General features: G+C 38.5%; 1 protein-coding gene across 2 annotated transcripts in view; it reads left to right on the top strand.

Annotated features, from left to right (window-relative positions):
• The window catches only part of LOC126263692 (CDK5 and ABL1 enzyme substrate 2), a 167754-nt gene that overhangs the window by 77222 nt on the left and 77641 nt on the right, over positions 1–12891 (top strand). For both annotated transcript variants that reach the window (XM_049960818.1, XM_049960817.1), the window contains exon 4: positions 3632–3752. In XM_049960818.1, the coding sequence (XP_049816775.1) occupies positions 3632–3752 (121 nt within the window). The remainder of the gene's footprint in view (positions 1–3631; positions 3753–12891) is intronic.

The raw sequence follows: 12891 nt of genomic DNA, 5'->3' as shown, positions 1-12891 counted from the left end.
GTATCTGCAATGACATTTGTTTATTGTGCAAAATGTACAGAGTTATAAGTGTCTTCAGAGCGGCATTGGCAGCCGAGCTGAAACGCACGTGCTGTGAAGCAGTGCTGATAGTTGTGGCACTGCTTCTGCAGGTCAGTGCTATCGCCCCATGCTGTGGTGGTGGTCGAAAAGGTACAAGAAAAGTGTCACCTGCCCAGATGTTCCTCAACCAAGTGCAGCTTCACCTCAGCACTCTTGTAGTCATCTTGTCGCACACTCCAGTGGAGACTGCCGACTGTTGTATAGGATGCCAGTTGCCATGAAGTCTATGCCCTTGTCAGCCACTGTGGACAATAGCACATGCTCATGATTCGACCAAGAGGCTTTGCAGACATTCCTTGCCTGTTTGGTGTGGAGATGGCAGCTTGCAAATCATTCCCAATGACCTGTAATGTAGGAGGGCTAGCCACACACCAGTCCTCCCATCCATGATAACACAGTAGGCTGTAACACAGGGCACCGCTGTGGTGAGCCTCAAGGTGGCTGCATCTTGATGTTGAAATGAGCAAGCAAGTAGCAGGTTGCCCATGATTGATAAGCTTGTTATGATTTCTCTGAAACTCAAAAGACTGTCATTCTCTCTGATTCTAGCGACATGCTCAGAATGGAAGCATAAATGGTCGACCCCCTATCTATGAAGCAGTTGCTCTGGGTGTGTGAGCACTTTTGTACTCGTTTATCTACACATACATCTACATGTTTACCCTACAGTTCACAATTATTTTCTTGACAGAGAGTTCACTTAACCACCTTCAAGCTGGTTCTTTACCATTCCACTCTTGAACAGCACACAGGAAAAATGAGCACTTAAAACTCTCCGTGTGAGCTCTGGTTTCTCTTATTTTATTACAATGATCATTTCTCCCTTGTTTTTAGACGCCAGCAAAATATTTTTGTATTTGAAGGAGAAAGTTGGTGATTGAAATTTCATGAGGAGGCAAACGAAAAACACCTTGTTTTAATGATATTGCCATCCAAATTCACATATCATATCCATAGCACTCTCTCTCCCATTTCGCAATAATACAGGACGAGCTGCCCTTCTTTGAACTTTTTCAATGTCCCACATCAGTCCTATCTGAGGTGGATCCCAAACCACACGGCAGTACTCCAGAAGAGGAGGAAAGTGTAATTTAGGCAGTCTCTTTAGTAGACTTGTTGTATTTTCCAAGTATTCTTCCAATAAAATGCTGTCTTTGGTTCACTTTCCTCACAATCTTATCTGTGTAATCATTACAATTTAAATTATTTGTAGTTGTACTCCTTAGATATTCATTTGAATTCACAGCCTTTAGATTGGTATGATTAATGGTGTAACTGAAATATAGCGGATTCCTATTAGTACTCATGTTAATAACTTCACACTTTTCATTACTGAGAGTGACTTGCCACTTTTCACACTATACGCACATCTTGTCTAAATCATTTTGCAGTTGGTTTTGATCATCTGATGGCTTAACAAGACAGTAAGTGACAGCATCATCTGCAAACAATCAAAGAGGTATGCTCAGGTTGTCTCCTAAATCCTTTATGTGAATCAGGAACAGCAGAGGGCCTATAACACACACATTTGGAAAATGACAGATATTACTTCAGTTTAACTTGATGACTTTCTGTCAGTTATTATGAACTATTACCTTTTTGACAGGAAGTTACGGATCTAGTAACACAAATGATATGATACTCCATAGGCATGCAATTTGATTTGAAGTGGCTTCTGAGGAACGGTGTCAAAAGCCATCTGGAATTCTAAAAATATGGAATCAATTTGACGTCCCCTGTCGATAGTACTTGATACTTCATGAGAATAAAGAGCTAGTTGTGTTTCACAAGAACAATATTTTCTGAATTTGTGTTGGCTGTTTGTCTATAAATTGTTTACTTCAAGGTAATTCATAATGTCTGAATACAGTATATGTTCCAAAATCCTACCGCAAATTGACATTGGAGAACACAGTATATGTTCCAAAATCCTATTGCAAATTGACATGAGTCTGTAATTGATCGGATTACTCCTATTTCCTTTTGTGAGTCATGGTGTGACCTGTGCAACTTTCCAGTCTTTAAGGGTGGATCTTTCAACTAGCGAGCTGCTGTATATCATGGGTAAGTACAGAGTGCTGTCAGCATTCCTTGGCTCAGTGTTGTAATTCATTAACTATTCTAGGTCACTGACATCAGTTCTGCCTATGTTTGATTTTACAGTGTCACTTGGACTATGAAGTTACATTGCCTTACTTCAAAGTGTCTTGTTATGTAAAGCAATAGTGTTTGTGTTCGCCAGCCAGTGTGGCCGAGCGGTTCTAGATGCTTCAGTCTGGAACCGCGCAACTACTGCAGTCGCGGGTTCAAATCCTGCCTCGGGCATGGATGTATGTGATGTCCTTAGGTTAGTTAGGTTTAAGTAGTTTTAAGTTTTAGGGGACTGATTACCTCAGATGTTAAGTCCCGTAGTGCTCAGGGTCATTTGAACCATTTGTTTGTGTTTCAGTCTGCCATGCTCTGAGGTTGTGTGGCAATGCTTGTCTCATGCCCTTACACCTGTTACATTGGCGGTATGCCCCGTTGACATTCTTATTGACACACTGGCCCAGTGTTAACTGCCTCTGTTCTTAGCTCATATGGTGGAACGTTTTACAAAATTTAAAAATGCATTAAAATTACTCTACAGCACAACAGTGCATAGGCTACAATTAACTGTTTGTGCTCATTTCACAAAATCTTTTTGCTCTGTGACAGTAATTTCCTGCATCATGTTACTGAGGTTTGAGGTTGTTGTTGCCTGACAATTCAAACAGCATCTGAGAGCTGTCTCATCTGGGAGTACGTTTACCCTACAGGGAAGCTATCATTTACATCTATCCCCCCCCCCCCCCCCCCCAACCCCTTACAACCTCTAGACACACTACCTTGCTTACATACTCTGCCTCCCACAACAAACCTTCATCCTGGAAAACACTCTCTCCAGACTCTCAACACTTTCATCAACTCGCATTCGGGAGGACGACAGTTCAATCCCGCGTCCGGCCATCCTGATTTAGGTTTTCCGTGATTTCCCTAAATCACTCCAGGCAAATGCTGGGATGGTTCCTCTGAAAGGGCACGGCCAAATTCCTTCCCTATCCTTCCCTAATCCGATGAGACCGATGACCTCACTGTCTGGTCTCCTTCCCCAAACAACCCAACCCAACCAACCTTTCATCAACCTTCTTCGGAAAACCTAACCCCAAAATCGGGTTAGACCATGGGCTAGCAAAGGAATCTCATTTCCTTTTCCCCTGAGTGTGAGCATTTAGTCAACACCCAATCTGCTGTACAACATTTAGCCAAAAGCACTTTGGATCAAGGAGTTTTGTGTCATCTGTGACTGGTCCGTCTTCCACCTTATCACTTCCTGATAGCCTTTCCTAAATCTCCTCCCATTGAGTTTAACATCTCAGCTGTGTAACATGTTTTGATAGTGAAGTGTTGCGGCTTTTGACCAAATTGTTCATTTTCAAAAGTCATCTGTATTAATTGGAGTACCATACTATACTTACACATATTTTTGAATTGTGTACTCAGTATGTGACTTTTTGAAATCTTGTTCCAGGAATGAAAGAAGAGAAGGAGGACGGAGACGTCATGCATCAGGCACAAGGCCATTATCATCAATCAATGACGGCCGAGATCCATTTGATCTTCTAGGCCTGGAAAAAGGTCAAGATGGACAAGTAGGTTACGATTTCTATCCAACAGTACTACATGCACAAGTTACTGTTTAAAATTGGAATGGTTGTACCTTTCACCATTAATTTAGATAATATTCTTTTAAAAACTGTGCAGTGATTAGTGATTGAAAATGTGAGGAATTTTTTGCTATATTTTTAGCTGAACTTTTCAGTCAAATAGCCCTTCATCCCCCTCTTGGTATGTGCCTAGGAGCCTCAGTTTTTCCACCTTTGACAGTATTCTATCACTTGTCATTCTCTTTACAAGCCCATACAACTGAAATCTTGATGATTCTATCCTGTAAAGGCATTTTCTTTGTCATCTCCCTGATCTCTTCATTGCTTATTCTGTCCATCCTTGTAACTTCCACTCTGTTTCTGTGAAATTTCATTTCATGTGCACATATCTTGCTTAAATCCATTGCTTTATTGTTCATATTTCTTAAGAATAGGTCAGGATAGGAACAGAATATGATTGCTACATTATTCTTTTGGTCTTCTGTGGAACATCTTTATTCCACATGCAACTTCTGACACTAGTCAGAAATGCTTACCTTCCTCTTTCATTGAAGTCCATCCCATGTCTTTCATTTGATACCATTACATATTATAGAAAGATATTCGAAAGTGTCAACTTGACATGATTGCAACAGGGAAGAAGGTGAGGACTGCCCCAGGTTTCAGGTTGGCAGATTAACTTGGCATGTTATTAGCTTATTTTGTAGAAGCTAAAGAAACTTTAAAATTAAATGTACAACAAAAACATTACATACCATTCTGGAGCAGAAGAAAGACCAAACTGTATAAAATGATACTGAGAGTAAAAGATAACATCCCTCTTGAGAGAATAGAGAAGACATAAGTTAATCCCCTCCCCTACTATCAGTAGGTGTCATCCTAGGCATAGACATACAACTCAAACCTTGATGATTCTATCCTTTCCTTTGCAAATCTAGTTGTGACTCAGGAACTACTAGAGTTAGGACTATCAATGCAGAGCCACTACTAAATATTTCATATATATCAATATTTGCTACATTTGCCAGAATGCTGTATCCATCACTCCATTAAGATAATCATTGAGGAAGATGCTTACCTCAATAAACAGATTTGGTGTGGTCCTGTGTTTCCTCAGTCTTCATTTTTTCATGCTGACAGTGTCATCATCAATCTACAGGAAAAAGTTTAACTGCTGTCATCTCAAATAAGTAATTGCCCTACACTTCTTTCGGTGCCAAAGTCTTTAGAAATTTTACCTTGAAGTTTGTGCCTTTCTCTAATTATGTACTTGTAAAGTATAAGTAATTTTGATCTCAAAAAGAATACTTAAAAACATTTCCTTTTTTCCAGAGCAGTGTTCCCTACGAACTGCTTTGGTCGAATTGGAAATTTTTGCCTCTTAAATAGCAAAACACCCCAAAGTGTACTTTTCTTTGCCAGTTTTCATGTGTAGTGTGCTCCTGTAGGCTGTTACACATAACCTCTATCCTTCTATCATTTACAAATAGTTTGGAAGATAAATACAAACCTCCCATTCCAGGAAATGAAAATACATTTACAGTAGAAGCTCTTCTGCTTTTGACTGTTCGCATAAACATGGAAACACAATACCTCTTAATAAGTCCCCCCCCCCCCAACCCCCTCTCGTATAACTTGATGTACCTGTACTAAAGTGGAAACAGTGCAGCCAATGTTGTCATTGCCTATGCAGTGGCAATAGTTCGGCAACTCCCACTTTAAACATGGGAACACGTGGAAGTCAGTGGACATGAGGTCAAGCTGCATGGAAGTTGATCTATGTTTTCACACTCAAACTTCTCCTGAAAAGCTGCTGCTGCCACTTTCATTTAAGCTTGTGCATTTACATGAGGCACCACATCTGATAGCAACAGCTTTCGTTACACTCTTTGTACTGAATTTTCACTAGAAACTTTATTTATTTGTTGTGTGCTCCTGTATGAAACACAAATATACACCTCTTAACTAGAGTCTAAATACAAGGTGTGAGAGAAAAGTAATGAGACTGTTTATCTACCCAAGTTTTTATTTTCTTCAAACAACAGTATTGTTGACTTCAAAGTAGTTCCCTTCAGCAGTTATAAACCGGCTGAGTCATTCCCAGTCGTGGTAGCAGCTCTGAAAGCCTTCAACTGGTAGGGTTTTTAATACATCAGTCACATTCATTTTAATGTTCTCCAGAGTCCCAAAATGACGACCTTTTAGAACATATTTCAATTTTGGGAAAAAAAGGTCACAAGGACTCAGATCAGGTGAATAGGGGCGCTGTGGAACAACAGGAGTGCCTTTTGAGCTAAAAAATTCAGTTATTGGAATGGTCATGTCACATGGAGTGTTGTCATGATTGGAGCATCCATTTGTCTGCAGTTTCCAGTCGCACTTGATTCACCCTTCCCCTGAGCCTTTCAAGGACATCTCGGATTCTCCAAGCATAGTATAAAACTTGGTGGCATAACATTGCTCTAAATTCCGATGTTTCTTCTTCGTAATACACAATAAAAACGCAACTTCATGGATGGCATTATCAGAAATCGAATAATGGCCATAGGAAATACTGCCAGAAAAAAGCTGAGGGTGCTTAGCCTTGCATTCAAAAATGACAACTCCACATTGGAACCCCATCTTTGGATATTAGTTTTATCCATTTAACACCAGCGTGGATTCAGTTGAGTGACTTCCAGGTGGTCCACTCTTAAATACTGTGTGTTCCTGCTGTTGTCCAGGTGTTATTTCATTTTCACACTGTGTTTGTAGTCTAGTTTGTTGTGGTGAATGACTGAGTTGTTTTAAGGAAACTCTTTCTCAATTTTAGTTGAGAATGTGCTTTCTGGTAAACAAATAGACTGATGTTATTAATTTGGTCTCTTCTTTTCTTGTATTACTTCTCTCATCACCAATGGGACACTAAATCGTAATCTTCCTTCCTTCCTTCGTTATTTCTCATCAAATGTCAAGGAGCAAGAATTGCAGCAAGACAGGAGACAGACTGTAACAATGCAGCAATTGGCTTTGATAACTATGAGGGTCATTAAGTAATTAAAGAGACAAATTGGTCTGGGGAAAAACTGTTAGCAGGGCAAGTTTGGTACTTCTATGGTTTTAATTTCACATCATTGGGATGAGCTCTGATCAGCTGATGTATCAACATCTTTTTATTTATAACCTCAAAAATACATTTCAAGATGGCAAGTCTGCTTGAAACATCCACATTAGTTGAACAATGTTCTGTTATTTGGTTTTTAATTGCTGAAGGCAAGAAACCAGTGAATATATACTGTAGAATGTCTAAAGTTTATGGTGAAGGTGGTATGAATCGCGCAAATTTTTACAAGTGGATAGAGCAGTTCAAAAATTGTCGCAACTCGGTGACTGATGAACACCGTTCTGGCCAACCAGTTGCACTTTCAATTCCCTCACTTGAAAGTCGAATTGATGACATTATTCATGCCGACTGCCATGTGACTGTGGAAATGATAGTTGATAAGGTTCAAATTAGTACTGGTACAGTTCACAACATTATCTGTAACAAGCTGAAGTACCGCAAAATATGTGAAAGAAAGTGAGCACGTCCTTAACAAATTTTAACTTGTGATGAAACCTTGGTTCACTATTATGAGCCAGAATCAAAAAGGCAAAGCATGGAGTGGAAGCACGCCAGCTCACCTGTCAAAAAAAAATTTAAAACCCAAGCATCAGCAGGAAAAGTCATGTTGGTGGTGTTTTGGGATGCTGAAGTTCCAGTTTTTTGTAATTATCTCTAAGAACAGCATATAGTGAACAGCGAATACTACTTGGATTTGCTTTTAAACAAAGTGAAGCCAGCCATGAGAGATAAACATCATGAATTTCAGAGGGAGGTGTAACTCTACAGAAAGACAACACACACCTCATGTTGCTCAACTAATCCATGAAACCATCAACAAAGTGGGCTGGGAACTACCCCTCACAGTCCTGATTTAGCACCTAGTGATTTCCATTTGTTTGGTGCACTGAATGAGGCATAATATGAGAAGGTTCCAGGACAACAAGGACTTGAAAAAGTTTGTCGGAAATTGACTCCAACATCAAGATAAAGAGTTCTTTGCAGCTGGAATAAAAAAGCTTGTAGCCCATTAGAACAAGTGCATAAATGTTAAAGAGGATTATGTTGAAAAGTAGAAAAAGTATTGTTTGGTAAAAATAAATGCTTTTTTTCTCCAGACCAATTTGTCTCTCTAATTATTGAATGACCCTCGTACATTCAATGTTTTTATATGATGGGATCTGTACCATACAGGGCATACAAACATAGCTATAGAGTGACAGAAAACAAGTGCAGAATTTCTCATAGTTTTTGGTTGTTCTCCCCAAGTTGTTCCCATCAGTTTGTGCACGATATTATTGCTGGCAGCCACTTTCATCTTGGTGTTCTTTATTTTCGAGCTACATTGTATTCTAGTGTTGTTCCATCCCAGAAAAGATTTTGAGCATCTCTTTGCATTCCTATTCCTCAGATGTAAAATACTTCTGTTTCTCATTGAGTTTGGCTTGACCTGGTTGTTTTTATACGTCGTCGTCGTCGTCGTCGTCGCTGCCCCATCTTTTCATTAGGAAGATGTCAGCCAGCATTGACAAAGTACATGGTTAAACAGACATTAGAGCAACTTTAAATAACAATACATCCTCAGTCCAAGATGAATTTTCATTACATGGCTTTAAATTTTAATATGAACAAATGATACTTTACCATTTGTTTGAACATACACTAAAATCAAAATTTTGTGATGTGTGGAAAATGTTATTGGATTGGATGAGGACTTCATTGAATTTCTCAAATTGTGTACTAGAGATAAGTGTCACTGAGCTGTTCCATTATAATGTTATAGTTGACTAAAACTAAAACTTTTATCCTAAGGTTTGACCGTACCATCAGAGATTTCAGCAAACTACATTTGGATTCAAATGTTATGCAACATGTAATAATAAGTCTTAAGTGGATAAGGACTGAGGGAAGGCAGTGAAAGAGGAAGCTGTTAGTTAGAATTTTGCACTAGGCAGAATTAAATCATCATGAAGGAAATTTATATATATGGAAGAGACCTGGGGACACGAAGGTTTCTGATTGATTATATAATGTTAAGAAAGAGATTTCAGAACCATATTTTAAATTTTAAGACATTTCCAGTGGCAGATGTGGATTCTGACCACAATGTACTGGTCATAAACTGTAGATTAATACTTAATAAATTGCATAAAGGTAAGAAATTAAGGAGATGGGTCTTGGATAACTTCAAAGAATGGCAGGTAATTGAGATTGTGTGAGGGTGCATTAGGGGATATGTAGTTTTAAGAGATCATACAGTGAAGCAGCAGAGGTTCAAAAAGGTAAAAAGACAGGGCCTAGTAGAAATCCTTAGATGACACAGGATATATTGAATTTAATTGATGAAAGGAGAAAACATAAAATGCTGCAAATGAAGCAGGCAAAAGGGAATAAAAATGTATAAAAAATGAGATTGAGAGGAAGTGCAAAATGGCTAAGCAAGAAGGGGTAGAGGACAAATGTAAGGATTTAGAAGAGTATTTCTAGGGAAAAGATATATTCTGCCTACAGGAAAATTAAAGAGACTTTTGGAAAAAAGAGAAAGAGCTTTGTGAATATCAAGAGCTCAAATCAAAAACCGGTCCTAAAGGTGTAAGGTAGAAGGTGTATATAGAGGGGCTATACAAGGAAGATGAACTTGAAGGCAGTGTTATAGAAAGGGAAGAGGACATTGATGAAGGTGAGATGGGAGATATGATACTGCAAGAAGAATATGACAGAACACTGCAAGACCTAAGTGGAAACCTGGCCCCTGGAGTAGATAACATTCTGTCAGAACTACTGATAGCCTTTGGAAAGCCAGCAATGACAAAACTCTGGCATAAAAGATGTATGAGACATGTGAAATACTCTGACTGCAGGAAGAAATTCCAGTTCTGAAGCAAGCAGTTGGTGACAGGTGTGAAAATTACAGAACTATCAGTTTAATGAGTCGTGGTTGCAGAATACTAACAGAAATTCTTACAGGAGAATGGAAAAAAGCCAACCTTGTGGAGGATCAGTTTGGATTCCAGAGAAATGTAGGAACATGCAGGCCTACATTGACCCTAGACCTTCTCCTACTCGTAGAAGATAGGCTACAGGAAGGCAAACCATGTTTACAGCATCCTCCACAAGGTTGGCTTTTTTCCATTCTCCTGTAAGAATTTCTGTTAGTATTCTGCAACCACGACTCATTAAACTGAGAAAGCTTTCGACACTGTTGACTGGAATACTCTTCGAAATTCTGAAGGTAGCAGGTGTAAAATAAGGGAGCAAAAGGCTATTTACAACTTGTACAAAAACCAGAAGGCATTTGTGTCTACCATGAAAGGGAAGCAGTTGAATGAATGGAAAGTGTCTTGAAAGAAGGATATAAGATGAACATCAACAGGAGGAGAACAAGGGTAATGAAATGTAGGCAAATTAAATCGGGCAAGGAAATAGATTAGGAAATGAGACTCTAAAAGTAGTAGATGAGTTTTGCTATTTGGACAGTGAAACAACTGATGATGGTTAAAGTACAGAGGATGTAAGATATAAACTGGCAATAGCAAGAAAAATGTTTCTGAAAAGAGAGAGTTGTTAATATTGAATGTAGGCTTAAGTGTCAGGAAATCTTTTCTGAAGATGTTATTAGTCTTGTGTGCAACTGAAACATTGATGATAAACAGTTCAGACAAGAAGAGAATAGAGGCTTTTGAAATACGGTGCTACAGAAGAATACTGAAGATAAGGTGGGTATCTCAAGTAACTAATGAGAAAATACTGAATAGAAATGAATAGAGAAGAAATTTGTGGCCAACCTGACTAAAAGAGGGGATTGATTGACAGGAGACACCAAAGGACCATCACTTTGGTATTGGAGGGAAGTGTGTGTAAGTGTGCGGGGGGTGTTGAAAATCGTAGAGGGAGACCATGAGGGAATACAAAAGGATGCAGGTGACCATGGTTATCAAAGGTGAAGAGGCGTGCTCGGGATAGAGTAACATGGAGAGCTGCATCAAACCAGTCTCCAGATTGAAGACAGTGACAAGAAGAAGAAGAAAAAGAAGAAGAAGGGTCCATGTTTGAAAAAATCTACGGAAAATTACAGATCAATTCAGACTAAGAGATCCAACAATTACCGAATGCAAATTTTTGCTCCCCAGAAACTGAGCAAGTTGACTGTCCCTGCTGGTCTGGTCTGGAGGAGTAGACTTAATGTTGACAGTGCCAGAATTTATCTAAAAAGATGTTAACCTGTGCCCATGTAACATATCACAGTAAGATTGAGTGTGAAGAAGGACTTTGTTTTACTGTATGCGTATATTCAATTTTAAGAAGGAAGCTTGAGTGCGTAATGATAACGTCAAAATTACCATAAGAATACTTCCATGGCACAGGTATACCACCTAGGAGCAACAACACCAATTTAACAGAACAGGGCTTTGCATATGTCAAGAGAATCATCTCAAAAAGAACATGTTTTAGTAACAGGTGCAGAACGTGTGACAGATTATTTTACTTCAAAGTCCATAGGGATTGCTTGGAAAGTTGGCACATTTTTTTATTTATAAAAACTTGTCATGCGTAGCATATGCTTAAATTTATCAGCCACTTGAAGAACCAATGTTGAGGCAGGCTGATGAGCAGATTAACTCTTTAAGTGACAAAATTTTTTCCAGCATAAGAATGGAATACACACCAGCATGCACTCTTGGGAATAAAACTGCTCAATTTATTGTGTATTTCATACAAATGGATCAGGGGCAAAAAAATTATAAAAAATTATACATTTTATGTCCAGTATATTTGTATGTACCAGTGTCACTAAAAGAGTTAAAATAGTGGAAATTTGTGGTAACTACCCATCCATGGTGGAACTGCACAACATCCTTAACACTGCCATTGGTGTTATATCATGCACAAACTTGATAAATATTGATGTAGAGGAAATAAAGGAATATTGTAAAAAAATGGTGTGAAAGATGTTAAAAACAAAACATGAAGAAGATAGTGAAAACCCACTCATTTGCATGTCTTCATTCAATTCAGTTACCTAAATAACATTTGAGAAGAAGGATTCAGCAACACACACATCAGCAGTTAAACCTAGCATTAACACTCTGTTTGCAGTGTTGGATGTTGAATAAAATAAACTGTTTTCCCAATGTCAGAAATATTTGTCATAGAAAAGCATTCGTCAGAAGTTACTCTGCGTCCCTCTAAAGGCAAATGACCCTACTGTATAGGGATCATATAAATTGTACTAGCCTGGTTTCTCCTTGAAGGTTCACAATACCACTAGGAGACATAATATCCTCAGACGACTCAACGCAAGGAGTTTTACATGATGTCTTCCAACTTTAAGATACAGTATCTCACCACTGTTTGCAATACTCAGCTTGCACACAATTGCTTCTCTTGGTGTTTTTGCAAGTGAACATCATCACAAACCACTATAGTTAATTATGTATGCCATTGATTTGCACTACACCCATTCCATTCACTTTCATGGGTGATTGGAAAGCTTTATCTAGATCATAAAGCTTCCAGTGATCAGTTTTTGATCCAAGAAAAGCAATATTTCTGAAATGGAAAACTATGTGTTTGCCTTTATGGTCAAAAGTCTTAAGTGAACTAATGGTACCTTTAAATTGTGATTCTCCAAGTGCTTTGATTTCCAAGGTGAATGAGAATAACCACAGTGGTGCTTGGTGACCTGTCAATCCACTTACAGCTTACCTATCTTATTTGTGTGTTCGAAATGAAGGTTTCTCTGAATTATCGCATATACTCATAACAGTGTGATTTGACAGGATAACTGCTGGCTCTCACAATACAGGTGTGGATGTAAAACATCTGTATATTGGGTCATTTTGTCATTAAAACAACAATTAAACACTGGTTTCAAATTTTGTATCAGTTATTTACAATGCTGTATACAATATTTTGTCAGATATGCTGCAGATCTGGAATACATTTCCATAGCAGTTAAATGAAACCTGTTGTACCATATAATATTTTTTATTAGACATTTCACATTACATTTTGGTTTTTGTTCTCCTTTGTACTTTGGTT

Source organism: Schistocerca nitens, chromosome 6 (assembly GCF_023898315.1).
Source record: "Schistocerca nitens isolate TAMUIC-IGC-003100 chromosome 6, iqSchNite1.1, whole genome shotgun sequence".
Classification (NCBI taxonomy): Eukaryota; Metazoa; Arthropoda; class Insecta; order Orthoptera; family Acrididae; genus Schistocerca; species Schistocerca nitens.
The sequence above is the reverse complement of the archived record's forward strand: the minus strand, read 5'-3'. Positions and strand labels throughout refer to the sequence as shown.